Source organism: Periophthalmus magnuspinnatus, chromosome 11, assembly GCF_009829125.3.
Source record: "Periophthalmus magnuspinnatus isolate fPerMag1 chromosome 11, fPerMag1.2.pri, whole genome shotgun sequence".
NCBI classification, from domain to species: Eukaryota; Metazoa; Chordata; class Actinopteri; order Gobiiformes; family Gobiidae; genus Periophthalmus; species Periophthalmus magnuspinnatus.
Window position 1 is genome coordinate 24,557,917 of NC_047136.2, and position 27,006 is coordinate 24,584,922.

General features: G+C 39.4%; 1 protein-coding gene across 1 annotated transcript in view; it reads right to left on the reverse strand.

Moving 5' to 3' along the window:
• Positions 1 to 26,312, reverse strand: part of LOC117378343 (retinoic acid receptor beta-like) — a 102,232-nt gene extending 75,920 nt beyond the window's left edge. The window contains 2 exon segments of the mRNA XM_055225195.1: positions 3,820 to 3,968; positions 26,137 to 26,312. Of these exon segments, the coding sequence (XP_055081170.1) occupies positions 3,820 to 3,968; positions 26,137 to 26,293 (306 nt within the window). The 5' untranslated portion in view covers positions 26,294 to 26,312.
• Between the last annotated feature and the right edge of the window lie 694 nt (positions 26,313 to 27,006).

The window sequence follows — 27,006 nt, forward strand, 5'->3', positions numbered from 1 at the left end:
AATAACATATAATTAAATAAATAAATCAAATAATAAAATAAAATTATATATAATAAAATAATATAATTAAATACAATAAATAATATAAAAAACTATATATAAATTATTTAATAATAAATAAGGAAAAAAGGCCCTACATGCAAATACCAACATAAGAGGTTTTGTTTTTGTTTTTTTATATACATCATTACACAGAAAATGCACAAATCTCTAAATAAAAAAAATATAATATATAATATAATAATCAATAAATTATATGTATATATATATATATATATATATATATATATATATATATATATATATATATATATATATATATATATATATATATATATATACTTGGAGTTGTGTTTTGTTTCATTCGCACATGTTTGAGTAACACTTTATTATCATACAGATTTTGGTGTGCATATAAACTAAAAAGTAGTTTAGCTGTAAATATGTTCAATATATTATTTCAAATGTATTTATTTAGGTCATTATATTATAATGTCACATTTTCTGACAACAATGTTTATTCTGGTCTGTATGTGTGAACTCTGACCTTTCACATCACACTCATACTGTTGATACAGTACAGTACAGTACAGTACAGAGATGTGACAGAGTATGTGTATACTGTATATGTGGCAGATGTGAGCTGTTGCTAGGTAACAGCTGCCAAAATGTGTAGATAAGGTGAGGATCTAAAAGTGGAACGTTTAAGGACAGTATAGAAAGAGAGAGAGAGGGAGGGAGAGAGCACAGGAGAGAGAGAGCACAGGAGAGAGAGAGAGTGCATGAGAGGGAGGGCGAGAAAGAGAGAGCACAAGAGAGAGAGTGTGTAAGAGAAAAAGCACAAGAGAGAGGTAGAGAGATAGAGAGAAAGTCAGAGAAAGGGAGAGAGAAAGAAAGAGAGGGAGAAAGAGAGAGCGAGAGGAGTTACCAAGATGAATAATTTTGTGCATATGAGTTTTCTCTGAGGCAGATACTCGGAGCAGTAGAGTTTTCTGAGTGGTCAGGTGGTGGAGGGTTGGTGGTGTGATAACAGCCAGTTCATTAAACTGTAGTGTCCTTGGGCAAGACACTTCAGTAAAAATGTGGTGGTGTGAGTGATGGGTGACTGACATATTCTGTCTGCTCTGCTGTGTACAGTGTTTCTATAACCCAAACAAAATCTTTTCACACAGACAGACACAGACACTCACAGACACACAGAGACAGACACAGACACACACAGACACACACCGACACACACAGACACACACAGACACACACAGACACACACCGACACACACAGACACACACAGACACACATCCAGGGCTTGTATACACAGAATGGCAGTATCATAAAGCCTGTTTTGGTAACATCAGGCCCTTATTAGAGAACATTACCACATGTAGCAGCATTTAGCTTAGTTAACTGCCGTAGCTAACAACCACCTAGGCTAATAAACATTTGTTAAAGCAGACCTATTACGTATCAAAAGTTTTAGCTGTTTCCTTTCACCATTTACACATTCATGCATGTTTGAGCAATCTTTAGTCGCTTATTCTCATATTACTGATCAACTTACTTCATTCACCAGTTTTATTATTTATTTATAGGATTCAACCACAATCATTTAAGTCATTTTAGATGAACACTGTGATTTAAATGTCCAAGTAATAGTAATAGTGTCTGAGCTGAACAAATGTCAAAACTCTGTGATGTTTTAAGAGAGAGGATGAGAGAGAGAGGATGAAAGAGAGAGGATGAGAGAGAGAGAGAGAGGATGAGAGATAGATGATGAGAGAGAATGAGAGAGGATGAAAGAGAGAGAGGATGAGAGAGAGACGTTGAGAGAGAAAGAGAATGAGAGAGGATGAGAGAGAGGATGAAAGAGAGAGAGGATGAGAGAGAGACGTTGAGAGAGAAAATGAGAGAGGATGAAAGAGAGAGGATGAGAGAGATGATGAGAGATGATGAGAGAAAGAGAATGAGAGATGATGAGAGAAAGAGAATGAGAGATGATGAGAGAGAGACAATGAGAGAGGGAGAGAATGAGAGAGGATGAAAGAGAGAGAGATGATGAGAGACAGAATGAGAGAGAGAGGATGAGCAAAAGACGATGAGAGAGTGAGAGAGGATGAGAGAGATGATGAGAGAGAGAGAATGAGGGAGAGAGGATGGCAGGAAGAGAGAGTGATAAAGCACGACAGAGAGAACAAGAGAATGAGAGAAAAAGAGAAAGGGAGAAAGAGAGAGAGCACGATAGAGAAAGGGAGAGGGAGCACAAAAAAAGAGAGAAAGAGAATGTGAGAGAGAGAGAGAGGAGTTTAGCAACTCTAAATAAAACCAAATCAATATCAAAATCTATTTGGTTGTGGACAGAGTTTACATGTTAAGTCCCACTATGAATAGACTCTAGACATTTAACACCTGTTTGAATATAAAAATATAACAAACATAAAGTAATAAAAGTCTGAACTGTCAACAAATGTCAAAAATCTGTTGTTTTTTTTGTTTTTTTTGTGGGATAGAATCTTAATCTTAACCAGGATGTGCAACTATCCTAAACACACGTCTTATGGACGGGTCAATGAGATCTGAACTTGATAACGCAACTCAAAACTGACGTGTTCAAAAAAAGCCTCAATGATGCGCAAAATATGTCCTTTAACAAACAGCTTTACCTTTTCATCCTTTCAGCTCTTAAATGACTCACTCTTTCTCTACTTCCTATGAAGAAAGTTCCTAAACCCACAGACTGGACTGACAGGCGGACAAATAAATATGGAGCAGGTAATCAGAATTCTCTGGGCTGGTGTATCACTGTCCACATGACAATACAGTGTGAGGCCTGTCAAAACACATCACCAACGCTGACAGCCAACGCGCCGATGGATAATCAGACCGACGGGGAAAATAAAATCAAAAATAAAATCAAAAATAGCACACAAAAGCCAACATTTAAATAAACTAAACAATATATTTTTGCAACATTTTCCATGAGTTATACTTGCTCACTGTCTACTTTTACTTTAATATAGATTTTTGGTTATTCATCCTGTTGAGTAAGTAGGAAAAGTTTTATGCTGAGTATGTGAGAAGATACTAAACATTTTATTTTATTTTTTTCTAATACATAGATCGTGAAAGAAAAATTAAATTGTGTTAAATGGACAAAACTTTACAACACATAATACAAAGACAGATCCATTTTTTTTCTCTATTGGTTAGTTTGAGAGTCCAAAATAGAGTATTGTTGTGTCAAACCAAAATTTGCATCCAAGCAGTAACTCAGTACTGCAGTATATACAGTATGACACATTAATGAAGTACTTTTTTATACTTCTTCTTAGCGGTAATGATACTTCTTTTTCTATATACCCACATCTATTATAAATGTCAAACTTCCCTAAAGCTCATCATCCAAACAAACCGTCACACAAATGCTAAAAACAAGGATTGAGTGTCTTGCTCAAGGGCACTCCCACTACTTTAATACAACTTGAGCCAGAAGCATCAACTTCTCAGCTCGTCTAAAACTCTTTTGTCGCTTTTTGTGCCGCTGTCAGACAATCACAGCCTGTTACCTTCACCGTTCAACCCGTCTGGCAAGTCGAGAGTGATATCTGTGTATTTTTCATCCAGAAGAATATCAGTCTGGTCCCCCCTCCCTCTGTCACCACCGCAGCAGCAGAATCCTCAGCCTATCATCTTCTCTTCACCACTATCAGCAACCCCAACTCCTTTCCTTTGCTTTACTCTGTCTTATATCAAACCAATAGCAGCCACACAGAAGGCAGCGACAGGTTGACAAGTTGCGAGTGCGATTCCCGAGCGATCCGTACCTTGCAGCCCTCGCAGGCGCTGACTCCATAGTGGTATCCGGAGGACTTGTCCTGGCACACGAAGCAGGGTTTGTAGACTCGGGGAGGGGGCGGAGGAGATGGGGGGCTGGGGACCAACTCCTCCGAACTGCTGCTCTGGGTCTCAATGGCTGCACAAAAAAACAAAAACAAAAAAAACAACATATAAGGTTAGCATGTTGGTAGAAATAGTTGTTAATTGTTGTTGTATTTAGTCCATCCATATCTAAAATGTACATCTGTGGGTTAAATTGGATGTATATTCTTCGATTTTGGTTACATAAAAATGAAATGTTGAGCCTAAAAAATAAATTATGTCATTACCAACTCATCCCTTTAAGTCACTGATTCTCCACTGCAACTATATTAGTACAATTTGTCTATAAAATTGTTATAAGTACTACATAACAACAGAACAAAAACAAAAAGAGAAAGAACTATAGATCAACTTACAACAAAAAATTACTTTAGTAACATTGTTTTTTAATGTGTAAGAGAAAATATGTAAAATGCATCGATTTCCCTGAAACACATAAAAAAATGAATCCTTATTTAAATTATACACATTTTTAACCAACTGATCAATTTGATATAAATAAAATAAATATCAAATTAATGCATTAAAATTAAATAAGTATCAAATTAAAACATTCAAATAAAATAATAAATTAATAGATCAGTAACATTTACAAGCCAAAAATTAATACAAAATTTGTCCTGTTTTTTTTTTTGTTTTGTTTTTTTTTTTTGTTTTGTTGTTTTTTTTCTTTATCAAAATGAGGAAGTCAGGATTAAAGGCTACAATGAGCATGTTTTGCAGTGCACAGCTTTACAAAGCGTGGTTTGAATCCTGATACTGCAGCTCTCAGCTCCTGCTCACATTTATTTAACTTAAAGTTTAAGTCAAATCAATGTGTGTTTTAAATAGATCAACTTCTCCACTCTGATTGTTCTGCAACATAAATGAGGCACTTCATAATCAGTCGAAAGTCTCTTTTTCTTTAAAACAAAATCGACAAAGGTTTAGTCTACAATGAGAAAAAAAGAACTTTTGTGCATATTTCTCTTATACAATATGTCTGCATGTTTTTAACTTTATATACTGAAAACTGAAAACTCTAACAGAAGACTCCATGACAGTGTAATCAGAAACATATTCAACCATTTCATAAAAAGTGCTTTTTTCAATATTCCCAAAAATCTTGAAAACGACTTGGGTCATTATGCAACGAGGCTAACGATATGTAAGAAAGGTAGATTAAACTCACATTTCACGCCCTAAACTAGCTGACTCCACACCTTCGTCTTTCTCCTGCATCATCAACCAATTTACAGATGTACTTATAAGAAATGTACTCAAAATTAATAATAAAATTCTTAAAAACTGAGACGAACTGGAACAGAATATAATAATGTAACTCAGCTGGTAGATTGTTTGTTCACTGATCTGAAGGTTGGGGGTTCAAATTCCACTCTCGACATAAACATCATCAGTTGAGTGGTCAGTGATCCCATCACGATAAAAAAAATATCGACTTATCATTCAGTATATGATAAATGGAACAGTATATTTTAGAGGGGTCAATATTTATCGTGGGTACTTTTTCTTTGCAGTAGTGGGATATTTTTGGTTATTTTTAGTGCCATAATAAGATTTGAGCAGTAGAGGGTTGAACAAAATAACTTCTATGACTCATTATAGATTCAGACAAATTACTGTGTGAAGTGTTGCATTCTGTTATTTAGTGACTTCAGCTCATGTTTTGTTTTTGTGTTATTTACTTCAGCAATGTATTGCACTTCAAGTTGTGTTATCGTGACAGGTCGAGCGGTCGGATCCACTGACCCACAGGTTGGTGCTCCCACAGATGAATGGTCCCAGCTCCCACAGATGAATGGTGTTGTTGTGTCCTTGGGCAAGACACTTCACCCACCTCACCCCAATTGTCTGTGTAAAGTGCTTTGAGGCCTTAAAGGTGGAAAAGCGCTATATAAAAATGTGACCATTTACCAACTCTAGGAAAGTAAAAGTTATCTCCATATTTACCCAACTTATTACAGTATATTGTATCCCATTTAAAACTAGTTCAAAGGTACCGTATTTTCTGGACTATAAGTCGCACTTTTATTCAGAGTTTGGCCAGGGGTAGGACTTATACTCAGATGCGACTTATATGTGAAATACAGCGGCCCCTCGTTTATCGCGGGACTTATGTTCTAAAAATAGTCCACAATAGGCAAAATCCGTGAAGTTGTCAGCTTTATTTTTTCCAATTATTCTATATGTTTTGCAGCTGTAAAACCCCTCACCACACACTTTATACACTTTTCACACACAGGCATTAACATTTTCTTATATTTCTGTCTTGTTTAAACACTCTCAAAGTTCAAACTTTCGTAGATTATATCCCTCTTCCTTGATTTTCAATTGATTCCAATAAATGTGTTGTTCTCGTGCCTCTGCTCCAGCGGTATCCGCAGAGGCGCCTCTCTGTGCAAAGAAACACTTAAGTCCAAAGTGTTTCTCAAATTTGTCGGCACAGAACGTTTCATTAACATTGTGGGTTTTGTCAATGAGAAAACTTGCAAACATACAGCACTTCAGACTTCACAAACATACAAACATACAGCACTTCACATTCTGTACTGTACAGGAGACACGGCACGGAGGAGACTGATAGACAATGGTCTACAGTCCAACAGCCAATCAGGACGCAGAACACAATGCACGATCACACACTGGAAAAACACATGTAAAATTGCAGTGAAAAAATCTGCGAAACTGCGAGACCAAGAAAGATGAACTACAATATAGCGAGGAACAACTGTATATGTTTTTTTCCTCATTATTATGCATTTTTTAGCTGGTGCGACTTATAATCTTATACGGAAAATACAATAATTAAACTTTTGTACGAGTTTGTATTATTACATTATATCATTATTAATCCACGTTCTTGAAAGGTTTTAAAATACAGCCATTCTTTTAACAACCTTCTCACCTCTTACTAACTTTTCTTACAACTTCTTTCTCTTACATTTCTTAACTTCACTTAAACACAACTTCAGAAAAAAAACAACTCTGAGGCTACACCTTGAACTTACCATTTCCAATCTCGGGAAACACGCACCTCCAAGACAACCCCACAACCTCCCGCACGCGCTAGCAAAAACAACCATTGCAATACCTTCTTTTGTTAGATTAGATTACATTCTTTCCATCCCTGTAAACTCAATTACTCATGTTTGGGCACATTTTTGTAATTAGCTGACCTGGTTTTTCAATCTAATCTACAGCTACGTTCACCCTATTTGAACTTTTAGCTTGGCGTTCCGGAGTTGTATTTTCAAACTGGAAAAGTGTCTTGGAAGGTTAATTGGAATGCTAAGAAATGCATTTGACTCCCTCTTATCTGACTGGATGAAGTTTGTGGAAAAAAAAAAAAGATGAGTCACGTTGGCCAGACGTTGCGCAACCAAAACTTTTGCAGAATTGTAAAGTAGTCGGAGGTTGACGTAATGGTGCTATGCTAGGAAACGTTAAGTCCTGAGTGTTTTTTAGCTGAAATGGAATAAGCAAGTGCAAAGAGGCCCGGTTTTGTAACACGTTTTGAAAATGTCAAAAAAATATATTTAAAAATACAATGAATAAGCTGTAATAAGTAACGTTAGATAACCAATGAGCACTCAACTTCGGCTTGCTGTTCATGTCAAGTGCAGACGAAATTAAAAGTTTTCAATTTTGCGGGGTTAAGAGGAGAAAATGAGCAACACTTCTGGTTATAGAAGTTTGTTTGTTTTTTAAACAATTTTCAAAATGTTTAATAAAAGAAATCAAAAAGTGCTATTTACAATGACAAATATTAAAAGATGTACCGTTCAAAATCACTTTTAGTAGCTTTGTACCATGTTGTAAAGTTGTTCTCTCATCAAAAACATGTCTGAAGTGGTTTTAGATGTCTTCCATGCACGTTTGAGTAATTTAGCGATCTCTATCAGGCTGTATTTGAACCCTTCTTACAGTTAGCAGTAAAATTCTGTGCAATTCGCCGTCCGTAAGTCTACGTCACCCATGCTCCCACGCGACAATTCTCCATAAATATACAAAAACGTGATGCAAAACTGTACACTACAACTTCACAAACTTGATGTGATGTGCAGTAGTTTCATTAGCGGGATGCACGCTCATTGCGTTGTGATGGAGCTCTGAAGGAGGAGTGAAGTGTACTATAGTAAAATAAAGTAAAATACCCTTTCTTTTATATATTGTTTATAGTGTATTAGGATCCAGACCGGTTGTCTCCAAGAGTTTTCCTGTTCTGGGACATTATGAGGACTTTTTCCCATTCAAAAGATATAACATTTGGTTTTATTTTTTCTATAGCAAGTTATATTTTTTCATCATTCTGAAACCTATAGGTATTCACTATGCAGGAACTCCCGACCTTCTTCTACGTGTCTCAGGCCAGACTCATATAGATAAACGCCTCGCCTCAGATAAACAGATTTTACTGCGTTGCTCATTTATTCCACAAAAATCTGTCATGTGCTGATCCAGAATCACATTTTGCAGTTCTGTTTTCAGTACTATGGCTTTAAGTCTCTTCCGATACCCAATATGAACCGATACCAGTGCCGATACCAGTGCCAATACTTAACGTAGTAAAAAAAAAACATGGCGAATGGCAAATGGTCACGGTCACATTTTTATATTGTCATGCCATGTCAGCAAGGCCTGAAATGATACACAAAAACATACATGTTTTCATAAATATGGATAATACAATGCAAAATAAACCACTCAACCACAAACATGCTTTTCTTCAACAAATTATATTTAATAATTCATTTGTTGTTATAATTAATTATATTTTTGTGATCTTTAAACAATCTGTTACTATAGAAACACGTTTATTCATTTTTTCCCTTTTCAGTGCGTATAATTATCACAGCAGTGTGGGAGACGTTCTTCAGATAAAAAACTGTGCAAAAACATGGTTCAAGTGTTTGTTTCAACATTCAGAGCAAAGCGTGAAGACACCAAAAAAAAGTAACAGAGTATATCTTTAAAGGTTCTACTTAACTTATGCAAAATTGACCTTTTGGAGTTTTCTGCTATGATATAATGATGTTCCCTCATCAAAAACATGCCTGAAGTGGTTTTATAAGTCATCCATACATGTTTGAATAATCTAGCGATCTCTCTTGGGCCATATTTGAACCATCCTTACGGTTAGCTGTAAGATTTTGTCGAGCTTTGTCAAGATACAAAAGCAGGACACAAAACAATACAGTACAACTTCACAAATCTGATGTGATGCACACTGATTGTGTTGTGCTATGCTCTGAAGCGGGAGTGACTCAGAGCAAAGGGAGGGGAGACTCAGAGCGAAACTGAAACAGAATGAAAGTTTTAATACATTGATTTCAGCAGATATAGCATTTACAAAACAATAAAAGGTGGTGATTTGGTGATTTAAATATGTAATGTTAACAGCCCATAGAGCCATATCGCCTCATTAAAACTAGAAAGGCCTGTAAATATTAAAATATAGAAACTAATACTCTACTGTCTTAAAAACATGAAAAAACACAAACTACCATATTTTCCAGACTATAAGTTGCACTATTTTTCATAACTATTTTTCATAGTTTGTCTGAGGGTGCGACTTATATGTGAAATTAATCAAATATATAATTTTACATCTTCGTTATTGTCACACTGAGAACTGCACCAGGACACTGTAGACTCTAGGCCCAGTGTGTACTACTCCTGTACCATCAAAAATGGTCCATTTCAACATTACAGTAATTTAAAAGACATCTGAGAAAGACTGAACAAAAATGCCTCCTAAAAGAAAATTGTATTCTGCTGAGACTGATGACGCACGCAGAAGAGGAAGTGGTGTGATTTGGAGTGAGACCCAGAGTAAACTTGTTGCTTGTTTTTTCTGCTTTATTTATCTGATTAACTGTTAATATCTTACGTTAACAAACCAGACACGTGTTCAGTTCTGTCTGTGCTTCATGTCGCTGAATAAATATAAATGTGTTACGTTAGCGTGATGTACTGATATTCAGCCTGTTGTTCCACATGTTATTGTTTTTTTTCTTTAGATAAAATGTCTGTTTTTGGTCTCAGATTTTGTAAAATAAATTTCCCCCAAAATGCGACTTATAGTCCAGTGCGACTTATATATGTTTTTTTCTTCATTATTATGCATTTTTTGGCTGGTGCGACTTATACTCCAGAGCAACATATAGTCCAAAAAACACAGTAGTATATTTTAAATGATTTGCTGTGATCCAAACTTATTCCTCATTTACTTTACTTTACATTCTGAGCATCCTAATCTGTATTTAGCCTCATGCATTTTAGTGTATGAGTGTGCGTATGTGTGTGTGTTTGTGCATGTGTGTGTGTGCATTTGAGTTGTATGATTCAGGCAGTTGTGGGTTGTGGGTTTGTTAGGTGGAAGGACATGATAATTATCTCCCGTGATGAGTTAATAAGCGCTTTTCACAACTTTGACGTCACAGAAATGCTATACCAATACAATAACTAGCATGCTAACAGCTCACCGGGCTCCGTTCCCGGTTTGCGGACGATAAAAACGCTTTATACTTAGATACAGACAGCATACAGCCCTCAAACGTACTTTACTACATGAAAAAATCTTCTTCCACATCCCACTGAACGTCCGCTATCTCCGTGTCCCATTCCCATAGATAGAAGCAGCCGACCACGGCAGACATTTTTATTAGTCTTCCCAGGTGGTCGCTCACTTTAACTTACATCCACGAAAAGGAAAAATACAATAAAAACACCGCATTCGTGTTATTGCTGTACAACAATTCCAGCTATCCGAAACTCCCGGCTGCTCCTTACCCCCTGCCAACATGATAAACTGCAATGCTTTATGGGTAAACCGCACAGGTAGGTGGTCCTTGGTTCCATTGTATACCTGTATTGTTTTGGTTTTTTTCTCGTTTTTTTCATTTTCTGCCCGATTAAGTTGAGTTGACTCACACTTGCGAGTACACAGAGGCTGCTGACAGACAGGGAGCGGGGAGGAGGTAGGGAGGGGAGACGGTGACCCCTGGACGACCCCATACGACCCTGGAGTCCGGGGTCAAGCGGGATGCACACACAGGGAGAGAGAGAGAAAGGGAGGGAGAGATGAAGGGAGGGAGGAGGGGGAATACCAGAGCAAGGGCCCTGCTTATTGGATCAGTGACAGCGGAATTCTGACAGGAGCGGCGCAAGGGAATTCTGTAGAGATAAGTCTGGTGGACATGGGAAAAAAGTACGTCTTACGCTCTATGACTTTAGTATACAGTGGTCCCTCGTTTATTGTGGGGGTTACATTCTAAAAATAACCCACAATAGGCACAATCCGCGAAGTTTCAGCTTTATTTTTTACAGTTTTATGCTGTAAAACCCCTCACCACACACTTTATACACTTTTCTCACACAGGCATTAACATTTTCTCACATTTCTCTCTTGTTTAAACTCTCAAAGTTCAAAGTTCAAACCTTCGTAGGCGTCTTTGTCGGTGCAGAACGTTTCAGCGACATTGTGGGTTTTGTCGGGGAGAAAACTTGCAAACATAACCACGATATAGCGAGGGATCCCTGTACTCCAAATCAGATAGCCAAGTCGGATTTTTTTTTCCATATTAGCTTGTGGAAAGTGTGCTCATTAACTGGAAGGTTGTTGGTTCAATCCCACTACCTGATGTACATAAATCTAACAATCTTGTAAATGTTTTATTGCCTTTATTTTTCTTATTTATACTAGTGACAGTGTAGGACAGTAGTAGACAGTAGTAGTAGTAGTAGTTATATTAGGAGCAGTAAAAGTAGTATAGTGGGTGTTTGATATGGAAGCGTAGAACTGCCAAATGTGGATTAAACATTCTGTACTTTTTCGTTATTACAAGAAAGTATTAAGAGAAGTATTGCATCGAAACTAGAATATTTTTTCATTACAAACTAGTCATTACAGGTTATAAGGACTTCTGTTTTGTGTTTGAACGACATCAGTTTGTTGTAATAACGAAAAAGTCGCTAAAAAGTTTCCTCCACATTGCCGTATTTTAACCACGCTGATGACTTTCAAAACATTTACACAATATTCTTCGAGACATTTTGGTCGTTCCATTCAAACTTTTATCCAGCCAAACCCCAAAACGTCAAAATTTTAGTGAAATTGCCCTTCGCCAGGTATTTCAAAACTGTTTCATGCAACACTTTTTATTTCACATTTTGTCCTGTCGTTTTGAATATGGTAAACTGCAGCCCTCACTGTTCCCGACTACAGATGGCTAAGAACCCGGAGCGTCCATGGGCGATTGGACGCAGCCATGGCGCTCCGAAATGAGGACAAAACACCATCCTGCTGCTTCATAAAAAAGATCCCAACCCGACAACCCGACCCGGAGCGCCTCATTTTCATCCCAAATCAATTTGGTCCTCACGAAGACACCAGCATATATACAGGTGAGAGAGGGAAGACGGCAATTACACCAGAGAGAAGAGGAGAGGAGAGGAGAGGGAAGGGGAGAGGAGAGGAGGGAGGAGAGGAGAGAGAGGAGAGGAGAGAGAAGAGAGGAGAGGGGAGGGGAGAGGAAAGGGGAGAGGAGAGGAGGGAGGAGAGGAGAGGAGAGGAGAGAGAGGAGATGTTAGAGGAGAGGAGAGGAGGGAGGAGAGGAGGAGAGAGGAGAGGAAATGTTAGAGGAGAGGAGAGAGGAGGAGAGAGAGGAGAGGAGAGGGGAGAGGAGAGAGAGGAGAGGAGATGTTAGAGGAGATGAGAGGAGAGGAGAGAGGAGGAGAGAGAGGAGAGAAGAGAGGAAAGAGGACAGAGGAGAGGAGAGGGGAGAATAGAGAGGAGAGAGGAGAGGAGAGACAGGAGAGGTGAGAGAGAGGAGAGGAGAGGAGAGAGGAGGGGAGAGGGAAGAGGAGAATAGAGAGGAGAGACAGGAGAGGAGAGGAGAGAGAGGAGAGGAGAGGAGAGGAGAGAAAAGGAGAGAGGAGAGGAGAAAGGAGAGAGAGGAGAGGAGAGAGAGAGTTGGAGAAAAAAGGGAGAGAAGGTGAGGGGGAGGGAGGGAAAAGGGAGAGAGAGAGAAAGAGAAAGGGAGGGATAACTGAGAGAAAATGGGAGAAAGATGGAGAAAGTGAGAGAGGAAGAGAGAGAGGGGATATTAGTGAGAGAGCGAGCCAGAGAAGTAACAGTGAGAGAAAAAAATGAGAGAGAGGTGGATGGAGAGAGAGTAAGAATAGAAAGAGAGAGGGAATAACAGTGAAAGAGAGACAAAGAGGGTAGGTAGTGAGAGAGAGATAGAGAGGGGGAATAAAAGAGAGAGGAAATCACAGTGAGAGAGAGATAGCGAGAGGGGGGAACAGTGAGAGAGAGAGAAAAACTGTGAGTGAGACATAGAGAGAGGGAGGGAATAACAGTCAGATAGAAAATTGGAGAGTGAAAGCTGGAGAGAGAGGAAGAGCAGGGGAAGGGGAGAGAAAAGGGGAGCTAGAGAAGGGCTGAGAGAAATAAATAGAAGGAGATGGCATGGAGGGGTGAGAGAGGGCGATGGAAAGAGGAGGGAAAGTGGGAGGGTATGGAGAGGGGGTTGTGAGGGAGTGGGAGAAAAAAGGGAAAAGAGGGCAAGAGAACAATGAAGGGGGACATGAGGGGGACAGACAGAGATGGAGAGAGGCAGGAGGGGTAAGAGAGGGGTGGATATGTAGAGTGAGGGAAGGAGGAGAGGGAGAAAGAAAGATTGCGAAAGAGAGGAGGAAGAGGTGAGAACGTGAGAGGAGAAAAGATGAAAGACAAGAAAGGTGAGAGAGGGAGGAGGAGAGAAAGAGGCATTTCCTGAGGCCTGAGGCTGTGGGGATAACACTGAGTGTTTATTGGTGCGTTCATGAGACACTGAGAATTTGTTTGGATTTGGTGCGTTCAAGTGCTTTGAATTTCAGAGTTTACAAAAGCCAAAAAGTCAGTTGGGTTAAAATGGGACCGCTAGCGACAATAAACAGTTAGCTCGAGCAAAATGTTAATGTTTGCTGAGAAGATTAGCGTTTATTTCATCCAAGGCAGTTCAGAAATCGCACCTGCTAACTTTTTGCGTTGCGGCATAAGGTGCGCTAGCTTCTGTAAGACCATGCTGCTCTTAAAAGCGTATTGTGTAACTTTTTCCACTTGATCCGTCACTTGCTTCAGATGTTAATGGCTTGCCGAGAATGTTATGAACACAGTATGATGTTTGTGTATCTCAGCTAGCACAAGTATCGCTAGCGTCATTAGCTTATCATCATAAAGCGCCTCATTAGTCTTGATTTTACATTTGAGAGAAGAATTTGCCTAATATTTCTTTGGGTAAATCAAAACTACAACTGTGCATCAGCTCATATGAAAATGTCGATAGTTATTCAATATAAAAATGAAGGATGTTGGATCGCAGTGTGACTCTGAAGTGCTGTATGTTTGCAAGTTTTCTCCCCGACAAAACCCACAATGTTGATGAAACATTCTGGACCAACAAAGGCGCCTATGAAGGTTTGAACTTTGAGAGTGTTTAAACGAGAGAGAAATGTGAGAAAATGTTAATGCCTCTGTGAGAAAAGTGTATAAAGTGTGTGGTGAGGGACAACTGCAAAACATATAGAATAAATGTAAAAATAAAGCTTTTTACTTCATGGATTTTGCCTATCGCAGGTTATTTTTAGAACGTAAACCCCACGATAAACGAGGGACCACTGTATATGTCAAAAAATGCATAATAATGAAGAAAAAACCCGGTTGTCAGTGTGACCATAACAAAGATGTGAAATTACATACTCAGACTTATGTGTGACTTATATTCCACATATAAGTCACTCATAAGTCTGTGGGAGCTGGAATTGCACCGCCAACCTCTGGGTCACCGCGAGTACTGTCACGATAACACATATTGCTGAAGTAAATATAGACGATAAACGATAATACTGAAAACCAAACCGTGAAGCAGAATAATCCGCCAAAAAATTATTCTAAATGTCACACTTAAGTAATTTGTCTGTATCTATAATGAGCCATAGACGTTATTTTTTCAAACTTCTACAGCTCAAATCTTATCACGGTACTAAAAAATAACCAAAAATCTCGCACTACTGCAAAGAAAAAGTACCCACGATAAATACTGACCCCTCTAAAAACACAAAATAGTTCATTGTAAATAGTTAGCACGATCCATTCCCAGTATCCTAACTTTTCTCCATGATTTTATAAGCGTGAGTTAAAAAGCACGTTTCATAACTTCCAAAGACAACAACTAGCATGCTAACAACTACATCCAGGTTTGCAGCTATGATTAGACACAGACAGCACACAGCGGCCTCATTTTGACTCTAAGACCTGCTTTTATAAAATATATATGTACTGAGGCAAAACAAATGAAGAGTTCAGCAGCAAAAACATATCTCCGGTTTGAAAAATTGCCAGAAAGTGTGTTTATTTTACGATCTTACAGAAATATTAGCAATGTGGAATTAGATTTTGATTTGTCTTTCGGAAATACTGCGATGCTAAAAGTAAACCTCAAGCCTCTAATGACTTTTTCAATGGCACTTATCTGTTTTTGCAAATGAATTCTTCAAATACGTCTTTATTACATGAAAAAAAAAACATGTATAACTCTAATCACGCTGCAATTGGACTTCAAACTTCCATTTAAACTGATAGCCGCTAGCCTCTACCTGTGTATATTTATGTGCAGATGAAGCATTGAGGATTTGAACTCTAGGTCCTGGCGGGATTACCCCATATTGCCCCAGTCTGGAGGTTCTGCCGCTCCCATGCGCTAGGCCCCACGCTCCAAAGTTCACCCAGAGTCCAGCGAGCGCGCTCCAACCCGGCTACCTCTGCAACCATGTAACCCCACAAACCCAGACCTGCTTTCAATCAAAATGCTGAAATCTTTCCACGATTTGTCAAGAAAGATCGGACGCTTAGGACAGACAGAGATGGATGGGAGAAGCTGTTTCACATTTAACAGGAGTACAGTGGAATACAGTCAAATCCATCAGGGGCGTGTATAGACGTTTGAAGGAGCGATAAAGAAAAATGGCTCCCCAAAGTCAGTTCTGGAATAATGTTATTTTAAATCAGGATTGATGTGAGATAATAAAATAACTATAGGGTTTGACAAGCTTCTATAGGCGAGGGAGCAGAGAGAGGAGATTTTTGTCTTGTCCCAGTACAGATATATTAAATTATACGTTTTGTGATATTAAAGCAGGATCAAAATGAATCCGCTGTGCGCTGTCGGAGGCAAGGAAAGTTTATTTGTACAGCGCAATTCATACACAAGGTAATTCAAAGTGAAGTTTGAAGTTTACAGAATAAAAAAAGACATTAAAATCACAGTTCAACAAATCGAAACATAAATGATCACAAATAATCATTATAAGATCAACATTAAAGGAGAAAAGTGCAGAATAAAAACCTTTCAGTCATGAGTGAGTGTAATTATAAAGCGTTTTTATCGTTGGGAAGCCAAGAAGTAAGCCTGGTGCACGGTTAGCATTACTATGATGGCCAAACTCCACTCTGGCTTCTGAATGTTGTGAAGCAAGCTTATAAACTCATCATCGTGAATAATTAGAACATTCGTAATGCATAAGGTAAGTGAGGAATAACTTTTGACCACTGGAACGTTTCATGTTTTTAATACAGTAAAAATCTGGTGCATCGCCTTTAAGCTGTTCTTATAGTTTCACATTTCCCTAAAGTTCTCACAAAACCTTTAGAACGGCTTTTTCAGATGGCGAACCAGGGTGGACTTCTTACGCTAAAGGTCCTGTATTACCGTATTTTCTGCACTATAAGGCGCATCAGAGTATAAGGCGCACCTTCAGTGAATGGCCTATTTTAAAACAAATTTCATACATAGGCCGCACCGCATTATAAGGCGCATAGAATATAAAATACTGTAGTATCTGGGGTTGTGTTATGCATCTACGAGATGGAGCTGCACTAAAGGGAATGTCACCAAAACAGATAAGTCAAACTTTATTAATAGAATAAAAAAAAAAATGTTCTGAAAACTTTGTTCACTCACAAAACAAGTTAATGCATTCACAATATAGTAACTCTCGAAATAGTGCAAAGCAATAACAATAACTTAATGTTGTTCAAACGTTAATGTCCATATTCACAATATCTCCCAGCCTTGTTTAGTTGTAAACACGTGAAAGAAACATGTAAAGCTCAATTTTCAGTTGATTCCTCATTCACGAATCCGTCGAGTTCTTCCTCTTCAGTGTCTGAGTTGAACAGTTGGTCGAGCTCATTCAAAGTGCTCGATTCCATCTCCTCAAAATCGCCATTATCCGTGTCGCTGCTGTTGTCTAAACAGTTCAGTGACAATTCCTGCCTTCATGAACTCGGACCACAGTTGAGACTGATATATCAGCCCAGGCATCCGCGATCCATTGGCAGATCGTGGCGTATGTCGCCCGGCGCTGTCTCCTCGTCTCCCCATTATCCCTATAGCGTCGGATCCTATCGTCGCCGTTAGATTCGCGGTTGCGGACTTTCCAGCAGCGTAACTCCGCGCCCAGTCGTGCTCTCATGTAAATTCAAACGGCGTCTTAAAGTGGAGACACGGGGCTATCTAAATAGTTTACCGTCATTACGGTAATCTGCCTCTGTTGTCCTGAAGGTGACGAATGAGAGCGTGGGGACTGTGGGGATTTTCCCAGTCATTTATTCGATGCATAAAAGAAAAAATACGGATGGATGTGTAAAATAGAAGTAGTTGTGAGAAAAAATGCAGTAAATTCTGATACTTCGTTTAACATGATTTTTATGGCTAAAAAAGAATAAAAGTCTAGGTCTAGGTGAGCTATACTGGCCCATAGTGTGCTCAGTCCTTAAAGGGTTATTACCGCTATTACTTCAGCGACGCCTCCTGACTACGGGTGTCATAACTGACCAATATTGATCCATATATAAGGTGCATCGGATTATAAGGCGCACTGTGGGTTTTTGAGAAAATTAAAGGCTTTTAGGTGCGCCTTATAGTGCGGAAAATATGGTACATAAAATTGACTCTTCTGAGCTTTGATGCATGTTGTAATGCTGTTACCTCCTCAAAAACAGACCAGGAGTTGTGTTTTGTTTCATTCACACATGTTTGAGTAACACTTTATTATTAGTCTGTTTGCATCTACAAAGCGCAAAATGTCATGACGCGGTAGTTTTCAAGTTAACATCAACTTTTACCTTTTCTTCAGTACAAATAAGCAATTCCAGGGCTGAAATTATTCAAAAGATTCAAGTGGAGGTGTATGGAGTTTAAAAACACAATGGAGCACTTCCTGTATTACCACATGATGACATCACAAGGTGGAACAGAGTGTTTTTAGTTCGCCTAAATATGCAGGGTTTGTGTGTGAATGAAACAAAACACAACTCCAGGTCTGTTTGTGATGAGAAAACAACATACAGTAGATATAACATAGATCAGAAAATAGCGTGGCTCCTTTAAATTTTACACGAGAAAAATGTAGGTACTGCACCTTTAACCTAGACTTGTCTCTGGGGCTAAACGACTCCTTTCTTATATATTTTACATACATTCTCTTACATATTTAAGGTTGGAGAAACCCTTTGAGACACAGGGAGAACACGCAGCCTCCACACAGAAACACCTGGTTTGGGAATAGAACCAGTGACCTTCTCCTTGTGCGGCGACAAGACTAACCACTGTGCCCCCATATCCATTAAGCAAACTGACAAGTCAATTACAAGCATATTTAGCCGCTTAAAGGGCATATACGTGACATTTATTCCTTTTAGCTCAAGAAAACGATTTACCATAGAGATTTTTTCAAAGTATTTTTTTAAGTAAAATAAATAGCTAAATATTACTGCGTATACATTTTAAAAGGCACTTTGTTGGATGAGAACTGTAAGGAAGCAACTGCCAGGAACGGAAAATATTATAATCCTTTCGGAGAAGTTGTTGGATGCGAACCATGTGGACTCCATGTGACAGTTGTTTTTGTCATGGTTCAACACTGGAGTTAGTTCTAGGACATCATCACAGAAGCAGCTTTTTAAAATTCTGTTCCTTCAATTCTAATTCAGAAATCATAACACGCCCAAGTCCTGCCCGTTACTAACGCTCTGGTCCACTGGTTTACTAAGCCGGGTCTTAGCTGAAGCAAGAGAATAAATCTGCTTTGCCTTGACCCAAATTGAGTTTTGAAAATGATTTTTTAATTAGTGAAGCAGCGGAGCCTCAGCTACAGTAATGAGTTCATCACTGGCAGACAGAACAGTCAATTTAATATTTAGCAGCACTTGAAAAAACGCTTGAAATGAGACCAAAAATGTGCTCGACTGCAGAATAGGACGCTCAGAGTGTTATACTGCCACTATTAGGGCATTTATGAGGTTACTTTTCAGATTTTATTTTCATTTTATTTTTATTATTTTAAAATTGCCCCATTCATACACCAGTGTACAAGGTGGGTTAAGTGTCTTGCCCAAGGACACGACGACAGCATTGGCACCGTCAAACCTGTGGGTCTGATCAATGATGCTTATGTCAAGACCAGGATTTGAACCACCGATGCTCTACCAACTGAGCCACTGTTGCTAATATGGATATGATACTGCTTTGATGCTTTGATTGAGATGTTCCATAGTAAGGCTTTATCTTTATTTATTCAATTATAGGTGTTTTTATTGCTTAAAAAATACACTGACGTATACATTCATGCATTGTTAAGAGTAGATTCTCCTCCATAGATCTGACCTGTAACTTGGCCTAATGACGTTGTCTGCTAGTTTCCATGGAGAAAAATAAATAAATACCATAAATACCATACAGTGAATAATTTCAGGCAGGTAGCATACCATTCAACAGAAAAGTTCCATAGTACACCTTTACATGTGGTTGCTTCTTATGTGCTTTCGTGTTACTGTTGATTCCTTTAATCTTTTCTTTGTTCATTGCTTTTAGTCTTTGATTGTTGTTGTGTAATGTTACAGGCTTTTGAACTTTTTCTTTGAAGTTTTGTTTGTAAATAGTTAACTCTTTGATCATCTTTATTTTGTCTTGTTGGTTCCTAAACAGACACTCTGTTACATTTTTGTGCTGTTTATAAACAAGTTTTATTTTTTATCATGAAGTTAAAGGAAGAACGGTTTTGAGAGAGGAAATGTGTTAAAATGGCCCTCCGTCTAACTCTCACCTGCCCCCTCTCACTCTCACCCCCCTCCCCTCTCTCTCTCACTCTCACCTGTCCCCCCTGCACCCCCCTCTCTCTCTCTTTCTCTCACTCTCACTTCCCCTCTCTCAGCTCTCACCTGTCCCCCCCCCCTCACTTTCTCTCACTCTCACCTGTCCCCTCTCTCTCACACTCTCACCCCCCTCCCCTCTCACTCGCACCTCCCCTCTCTCACTCTCACCTGCCCACCCCTCTCTCTCTCTCTCTCTCTCACTCTCACCTCTCATCCCCCCTCTCTCTCTTTCTCTCGCTCTCACCTGCCCTCTCTCTCTCACTCTCACCTGCCCTCCCCTCTCTCTCTCTCTCTCTCTCTCTCTCTCACTCTCACCTCTCACCCCCCCCTCTCTCTTTCTCTCACTCTCCCCTGCCCTCCCCTCTCTCTTCCTCCCTCTCTCACCTGTCCCGCTGCCCCCCCTCTCTCTTTCTCTCACTCCCCCTCTCTTACCTGCCCCCCCTCTCACTTTCTTTCACTCTCACCTGGCCCCTCTCTCTCACTCTCACCTGCCCTCCCCTCTCTCTCTCACACCCCTCTTTCTCACTCTCACCTCTCACCTGTCCCCCTCTCACTCTCACCTGCCCCCCCTCTCTCTCACTCTCATCTCTCCTCTGTCCCCCTTCACTCTTTCTCACTCTCACCTGCCCCCTTTTTCTCTCTCACTCTCACCTCCTCTCTCTCTCACTCTCACCTGTCACCCCCCTCTCTCTTTCTCTCACTCTCACCTGCCCCCTCTGTCTCTCACTCTCACCTCCCCTCTCTCTCTCACTTTCACCTGCCCCCTCTCTCTCCCTCTCACTCTCATCTCTTCTCTGTCCCCCCTCACTCTTTCTCTCTCTCACCTGCCCCCTCCCTCTCACTCTCATCTCTCCTCTGTCCCCCCTCACTCTTTCTCTCTCTCACCTGCCCCCTCTCTCTCACTCTCATCTCTCCTGTCCCCCCTCACTCTTTCTCACTCTCACCTGCCCCCTCTCTCTCACTCTCATCTCTCCTCTGTCCCCCCTCACTCTTTCTCTCTCTCTCACCTGCCCCCTCTGTCTCACTCTCAGCCCCACAGATCTTTGACTTCCTGAGTCCACATGATCACAGTGTGTCTCTACACTTATTGCATTGATCTGCTGCCATGTCAACTGCTAATAGTATTTCTCCTAACAACCATTTTAAAATTCCCAACAGTCCCATATCCACTTAAACATGACATACTGCCCAGAATGTGACCCTGTAGACCACCTTTGACCTTTAACCTCGCCTGCTTCCTCTCACCGGATGCCCCTGGCCTCTTGCTCATCCTGTTCCTGACCGCGCCTCTCTCTAAGCTGCCGTGTGATTGGCCGGCGTGTTTCGGAGGGGCCAGTGAGGAGCGGTCTTTCTCCTGTACGTACGGGGAATTGCACCATCGGCCTCCGGGGGGTTAATTAGCCTCACTGACTAACACACTGACCGCTCCCCTCTCCTCTCTCTGCTTAGACGCTGATTTAAAATGATCAAGGAGCCGTTGGGGTGAGGTGGGCTGATTAACGCAGGGAAACTGGGGGAGGGGCAAGAGGCTGTTTATTAAACAGAGGTGGACTGTACTCAGTTCAATTTACTTGAGTAACTTTGTGTATTCTTTGAAAATAGCCAATTTTGTGCATTAGTTTATGTTTTGATCTTTAAATTACATTCACTTTAAATTATAGATCAGATGTTACAGTTACTCCTTAAGTTACTTTTACTTAAGTAGTAGTTTTCCCCAATACTTTTTTACTCTTACCACTACTTTGTACTTCTACTGGAGTAGTATTTCAAAGTAACATTCCTTTCACTACTTGATTACAGTTTTTGGCTGCTCTACCCACCTAAAGAATTCCTTACTGTAAGCTGCTTGCCTCTCCACAGATCTGACATGTAAATTGGTCTGGTGCTTTTTGTCTCCATGTTATTACTTTGTTTCCATGGAGACAAAAACCACCTGGCCGAGTTAAGGTCAGATCTGTGGAGAAGCAAGCCCGGTAAAATTTAAAATTGTGTATAGAAAACAATCCAATGTAATTTTTAAGCTGAAAACAACGATTACATATAATGGATATATAATATGATATCGATAAGACTGCGATATCGATTAGGCTGCGATATCGATTAGACTGCGATATCGTTAAGGCTGCAATATCAATAAGACTGTGATATTGTTAAAACTGTGATGATATCGATAAGACTGAGATATATCGATAACACTGTGATATCGATAACACTGTGATATCGTCGTGTAACTTGAGTCCAGAGCTGGCGCTGACCCTGGTGCTGAGGACACTCTGCAGGTGTGTGTGGTCACTCTCATTACATCACACTCATTATAAGTGAATAAACTGTGACGCTGCAGTGTCTGAACTAAAGTATCATCAAAAACACTTTATCTCAACATATTTGAATAAGACCAAATAAACTATTCTGCAGGAAATAAACAGACTCTTGAAGCTCTTTGCACACACGGGTCAGACACACCCGAAAAATGGTTAACAAACAAGTATATTTCAACTGATTTTTAGAAATTGTAGCATTAATCGCCAAATTTATACAGTTTATTTTATTTATTTTTTTCAAATAAAATATAATAGCCATAAAGTGAGGGAAAAACATTTGGTTTAACAATGTACAATTTAAAGGTACAGTATGGAACTTTCTGGAGGTGGCATGCAATCTAAACCTGCCCCTGGAAACAGACAGTTAAAACCATACTTTGGAACATTCTCCATAGGGATAGATACATTTTATGCCATACTGTGGAATATTATAGCCAAAGAAAGAACATTTCCATAGAAACAAGCAGAAGAGCGCACTCCTCAGGGCCAAATAAGGGTCAGGTTTGTGGAGATGCAAGCCCACTCATTTTGTTCGTGTTTTTTAGAGCAAAAACACAATGAAAAAAAAAAACTTTTATGTGTTGTTGTTTTTTTGTTTTTGTCTTGTTTTGTTTTTTTTGGCTAAAATGTTACATATTGTTGTGTGTGTGTATGTATATATATATATATATATATATATATATATATATATATATAAAATTTGTAATTTTGTATATTTAATAAAACCTTTACTTTACTCTTTACTTGTTTATTTATTTAGTTCTGGTCAGAGGTCGCAGCTCCCAGTGCGCTCTCTCCGCCGCTGATAAGAGCCACTTGTGACTGCGTGCCCTTGAGCAAACACTTCCCGAGGAGCGAGGCGTTATCAGATGACAGTAAATCACAAGACAGCAGCAGGGGGGCGACGTCAACACAAACAGAAACAAGTGCCAAAGACTGCAGTACGCCGCGGTGCGTTCAAGTGTGCTATGGAAACAAAGCATTAATAATAACACAGACACACAGAAGTCAACCACAGACTGATTAGCATGATTAGATTTGTTTCCGTAAGTTGAAAAAACAAACTAACTTTACCAATTTTTTTCTTTTTACAAAAATATTTCTGTAAACAACATTGAAGTGATTATATTTTGAATAAATTTTGTTAGTAACTAAAAATAATCTAAAATTTAGGAAAAATCTAAAATGGGACATATTTAAGAGGCATGTGCACGATTATAAAGGCCTCTATTTGTGTTTTTATGAAGAAATATATAAAATACAGGGTGTATTTTTCATAATGAGTAATACAACTACTCTAATGAAACTGAGACAAAAAAAAGATTATATTTCGGATAGTTTTTTTGCTATTTAAAAAAAATAAAAATAACACACAAAAAAGTAAAAATACACAAAGTTTATCCCTGATTATTTGAAATCAATCCAAATTTGATTCAAATTTGATTACCTGCAAAACCCCGAGTGCAACATGACAAAAGCAACACAGTATCTAACACTGAAACTTCAACTTCAACTTGTGTTCACCTCCACCTCCACCTCCACCTCTCTCCCACCTCCAGACTGAAGCACCCACCCACTCAGCCATCAGCCGCACACACTGCCCAGCGCCGTGCCCCCTGTGTGTGAGAGGGACGGGGTGAGACGGGAGGGGTGGGGGTCAGAGGAGGAGGTCATTTGTCTGAATCAGTGTCAGGGCCGACGGTCGTGACTCGGCAGAGCCCCCCAATCCACACACACACAGACACACATTGACACACGCAGACACAAACAATGAAACACACACAGTCTCGTGTCATATGTGACAGAGGAGGCGCCCCCATGATGACCACTGCATTCCTCCGCTTTGATATTATAATTTCGTGGAGACAGGGTAGGACTATTATGACTGTTTTGACTAAATACACAACAATTTATCTTTTTTTTTAAATTATTATTATTTCACAGAGTGTGTGCTGGTACACACTATTTTTTTATAATATATTTGGCTTTTTTTTTTTTTTTCTTTTTTTTTTGAGAATATTTTGATTTGAATTTTTTATGATCTGACATGAAAAGAAAAATTTAAAAAAAAGTCCAAATGATGAGACAGAAGCGGGAGATAAAAAATATTCCACCAAATGTACCGTTGTGGGCTAAAAATAAGAGACGCAATTTCAAGCAACAGCCCACAATTTCATACTTTCTAATATTTTGGACAAAATTTTAAAAATATAAAACATCCGATCCTTTCGCTGTTTGTTTCCTGGTCTCACTGAAAGCTCATTTTCCATTTATGTATTAACTGAATTATTATAATGTAAAAATAACTACGCAAAGTACAATTACATTTCTTACTAACTCCTGTATATTGCACAAGGCTGCCAGGACAAAGGCCAGCTCTCAGATAAAAAGGTTATACAGAACAAAAAATATTAAATCAGCCTTATATCCATCTCATAATAGTTTTACTTTCTCAAAATATTTAGTGAGCAATTTCAAAATACTAAATAAGAAGCTCACGTAATGAAACCACTTGATATTCTCCAAATCCAGTGTATTTAAATAGTACAGTTAACAATCAAAACAGAGATGACAACAAAAGGTATTCTTGCTAAAACTGTGATTGTGCGAAACACGATAAAACAGATTAAATAAAAGCAAAAACATAAAACCTTAAAGTTGCAATAAATAGGGCAAATAAATCCAACTAAATAAAAGAGACAGAGGGACACACGGCTCACGTGGCAAAAACATGAAATTCCACTAAATTCCACATTCTTCTGACTCCTTCAAACATTTATTTTTGTCAGTCGGCTGTAACACAACAAGGTTTTGGTGTATTTGTCATTTCCAGAACACAAAAAAAGGCTTCAGGGGCCCAAACTTAAACACAAAATGCAGAATTTTCAGACAAATTTTCAAAATAATGTCATAAATTCGCTCAGAAAAACCCGACTCTCGAAACAGTCAAAAACAATAATAAAATAAACCAACTCTGCAATGCAATCTGGACATTAATGAAGGAAGTTTTTCACTACTTTAAACTCTAAAATGTAGGGATTATGCAAGTGCAAAATAAAACATTAACTCCCAAAAAACCCAAAATATTGAAAGAAAAGATTTTTTTTAAATGCTGTTTTTTTTTTAAAAAAGCAGTGACTTTAGTAATACAATGCCAACTCCACTCTTTCTTCTCTTATCTATGCTTTTTTCCAGCAACTAATAATGCATAATTCTGACTCATGTCTTCTTTTATTAATAAATATGAAATGCAAAACCAAACCAAAATCACACTTCACAACTAAAACATTCCAAAGTTGCCATTTCACACCTTATAAAACATTTTGCAAACACCATAATAAATCTATGTAGAGCCTAAAGTAGCCTGTCCCATGACACAATACTTTCTCTCCCAAGCAATTACAATGAATTACTTTCCAAACTGATGAAAAATGAAGTTGCTATAGTGATTAACAACTAAAAACAAAGCATTATAGTCTGTGTTTCGCCTGGGAAAAGTGCTGAAAACCGTGCGTAAAACAGAAAAAGCTGAAACTCCATACAAAAACCAAACCTCAGTGTAACTTGCGACTGGTTTATGATATTCCAAACAGCATTCCCAAACTAAACAAAGTGCATGCGCGTGTGTTTGTGTGTTTGTGTGCGTGCGTGCTTGAGGAGGGGGGGGTGGAGGGGGGACCTACAGTTCGCGCTCCTTCGGTGGTGCCACTCGCGGTACGCCAGCCCGCTGATACAAGCCTTCAGCGCCTTTTCCTGGAGCATACACGAGGACGGGGACGCGGTGTAGAAGTCCAACATCTGCCCTGGACTCACCGACAGCACGTCCATGCAGTCAAACATGTCCACGCGCGAGCAAAACAAACAAACAAAACAAAACAAACACGATTACGCACGAACGACAACTACTCGTCTACAGTCCCACACGAAACAACTCCATCAAAACTCCTCCGCGGATTCTCCTGCCTCTGCTTCTGTCGCTGCTGCTGCTGCTGCTTCTTCTCTCCCCCTCCTCTTTCTCCCCCTCTCTCATCCACGTCTCGGTTTAAAAAAAAAAAAAAAAGCGAAATTCCGACGCTCCTAACTGTCCCGTGAAGGAATTATGAGTTATTAGTCGCTAAAAGAGGTGCACGATCCAAGTCCGCGATCCAGAAAGCGCTTGGCTACGGGATCGTTCCATAACAACAACCATGCAGCGTGTGGAGAGTGTGGAGAGAGTGGAGAGTGTGGCTGTCCCGGCTGCGCACAGAGGTAAAGCGGGTCTGTTTTCTGAAAGGCATAAAAAATGTCCGAAAAAACCAAACGCGTACCGTCTAAAGGCACGCGTAATGTGAAGGATGATCGCTCCGCATCGCGACGCAGCCCGTATCCAACTAGTTTTGCCACAGAGGATGAAAGATTGAATTGACTAATATATGCGAGTGAACTTTCTATGAACCCTTCCGAAGCTGCTGACCTTCAAATGACCCAGGCAGGCGGGCTGACATCACCGCAGCTCTGCAGGCGGAGCGGAGAAGCGCAGGCAGGCAGAAGGCAGCAGGCAGGCAGAGAGGCAG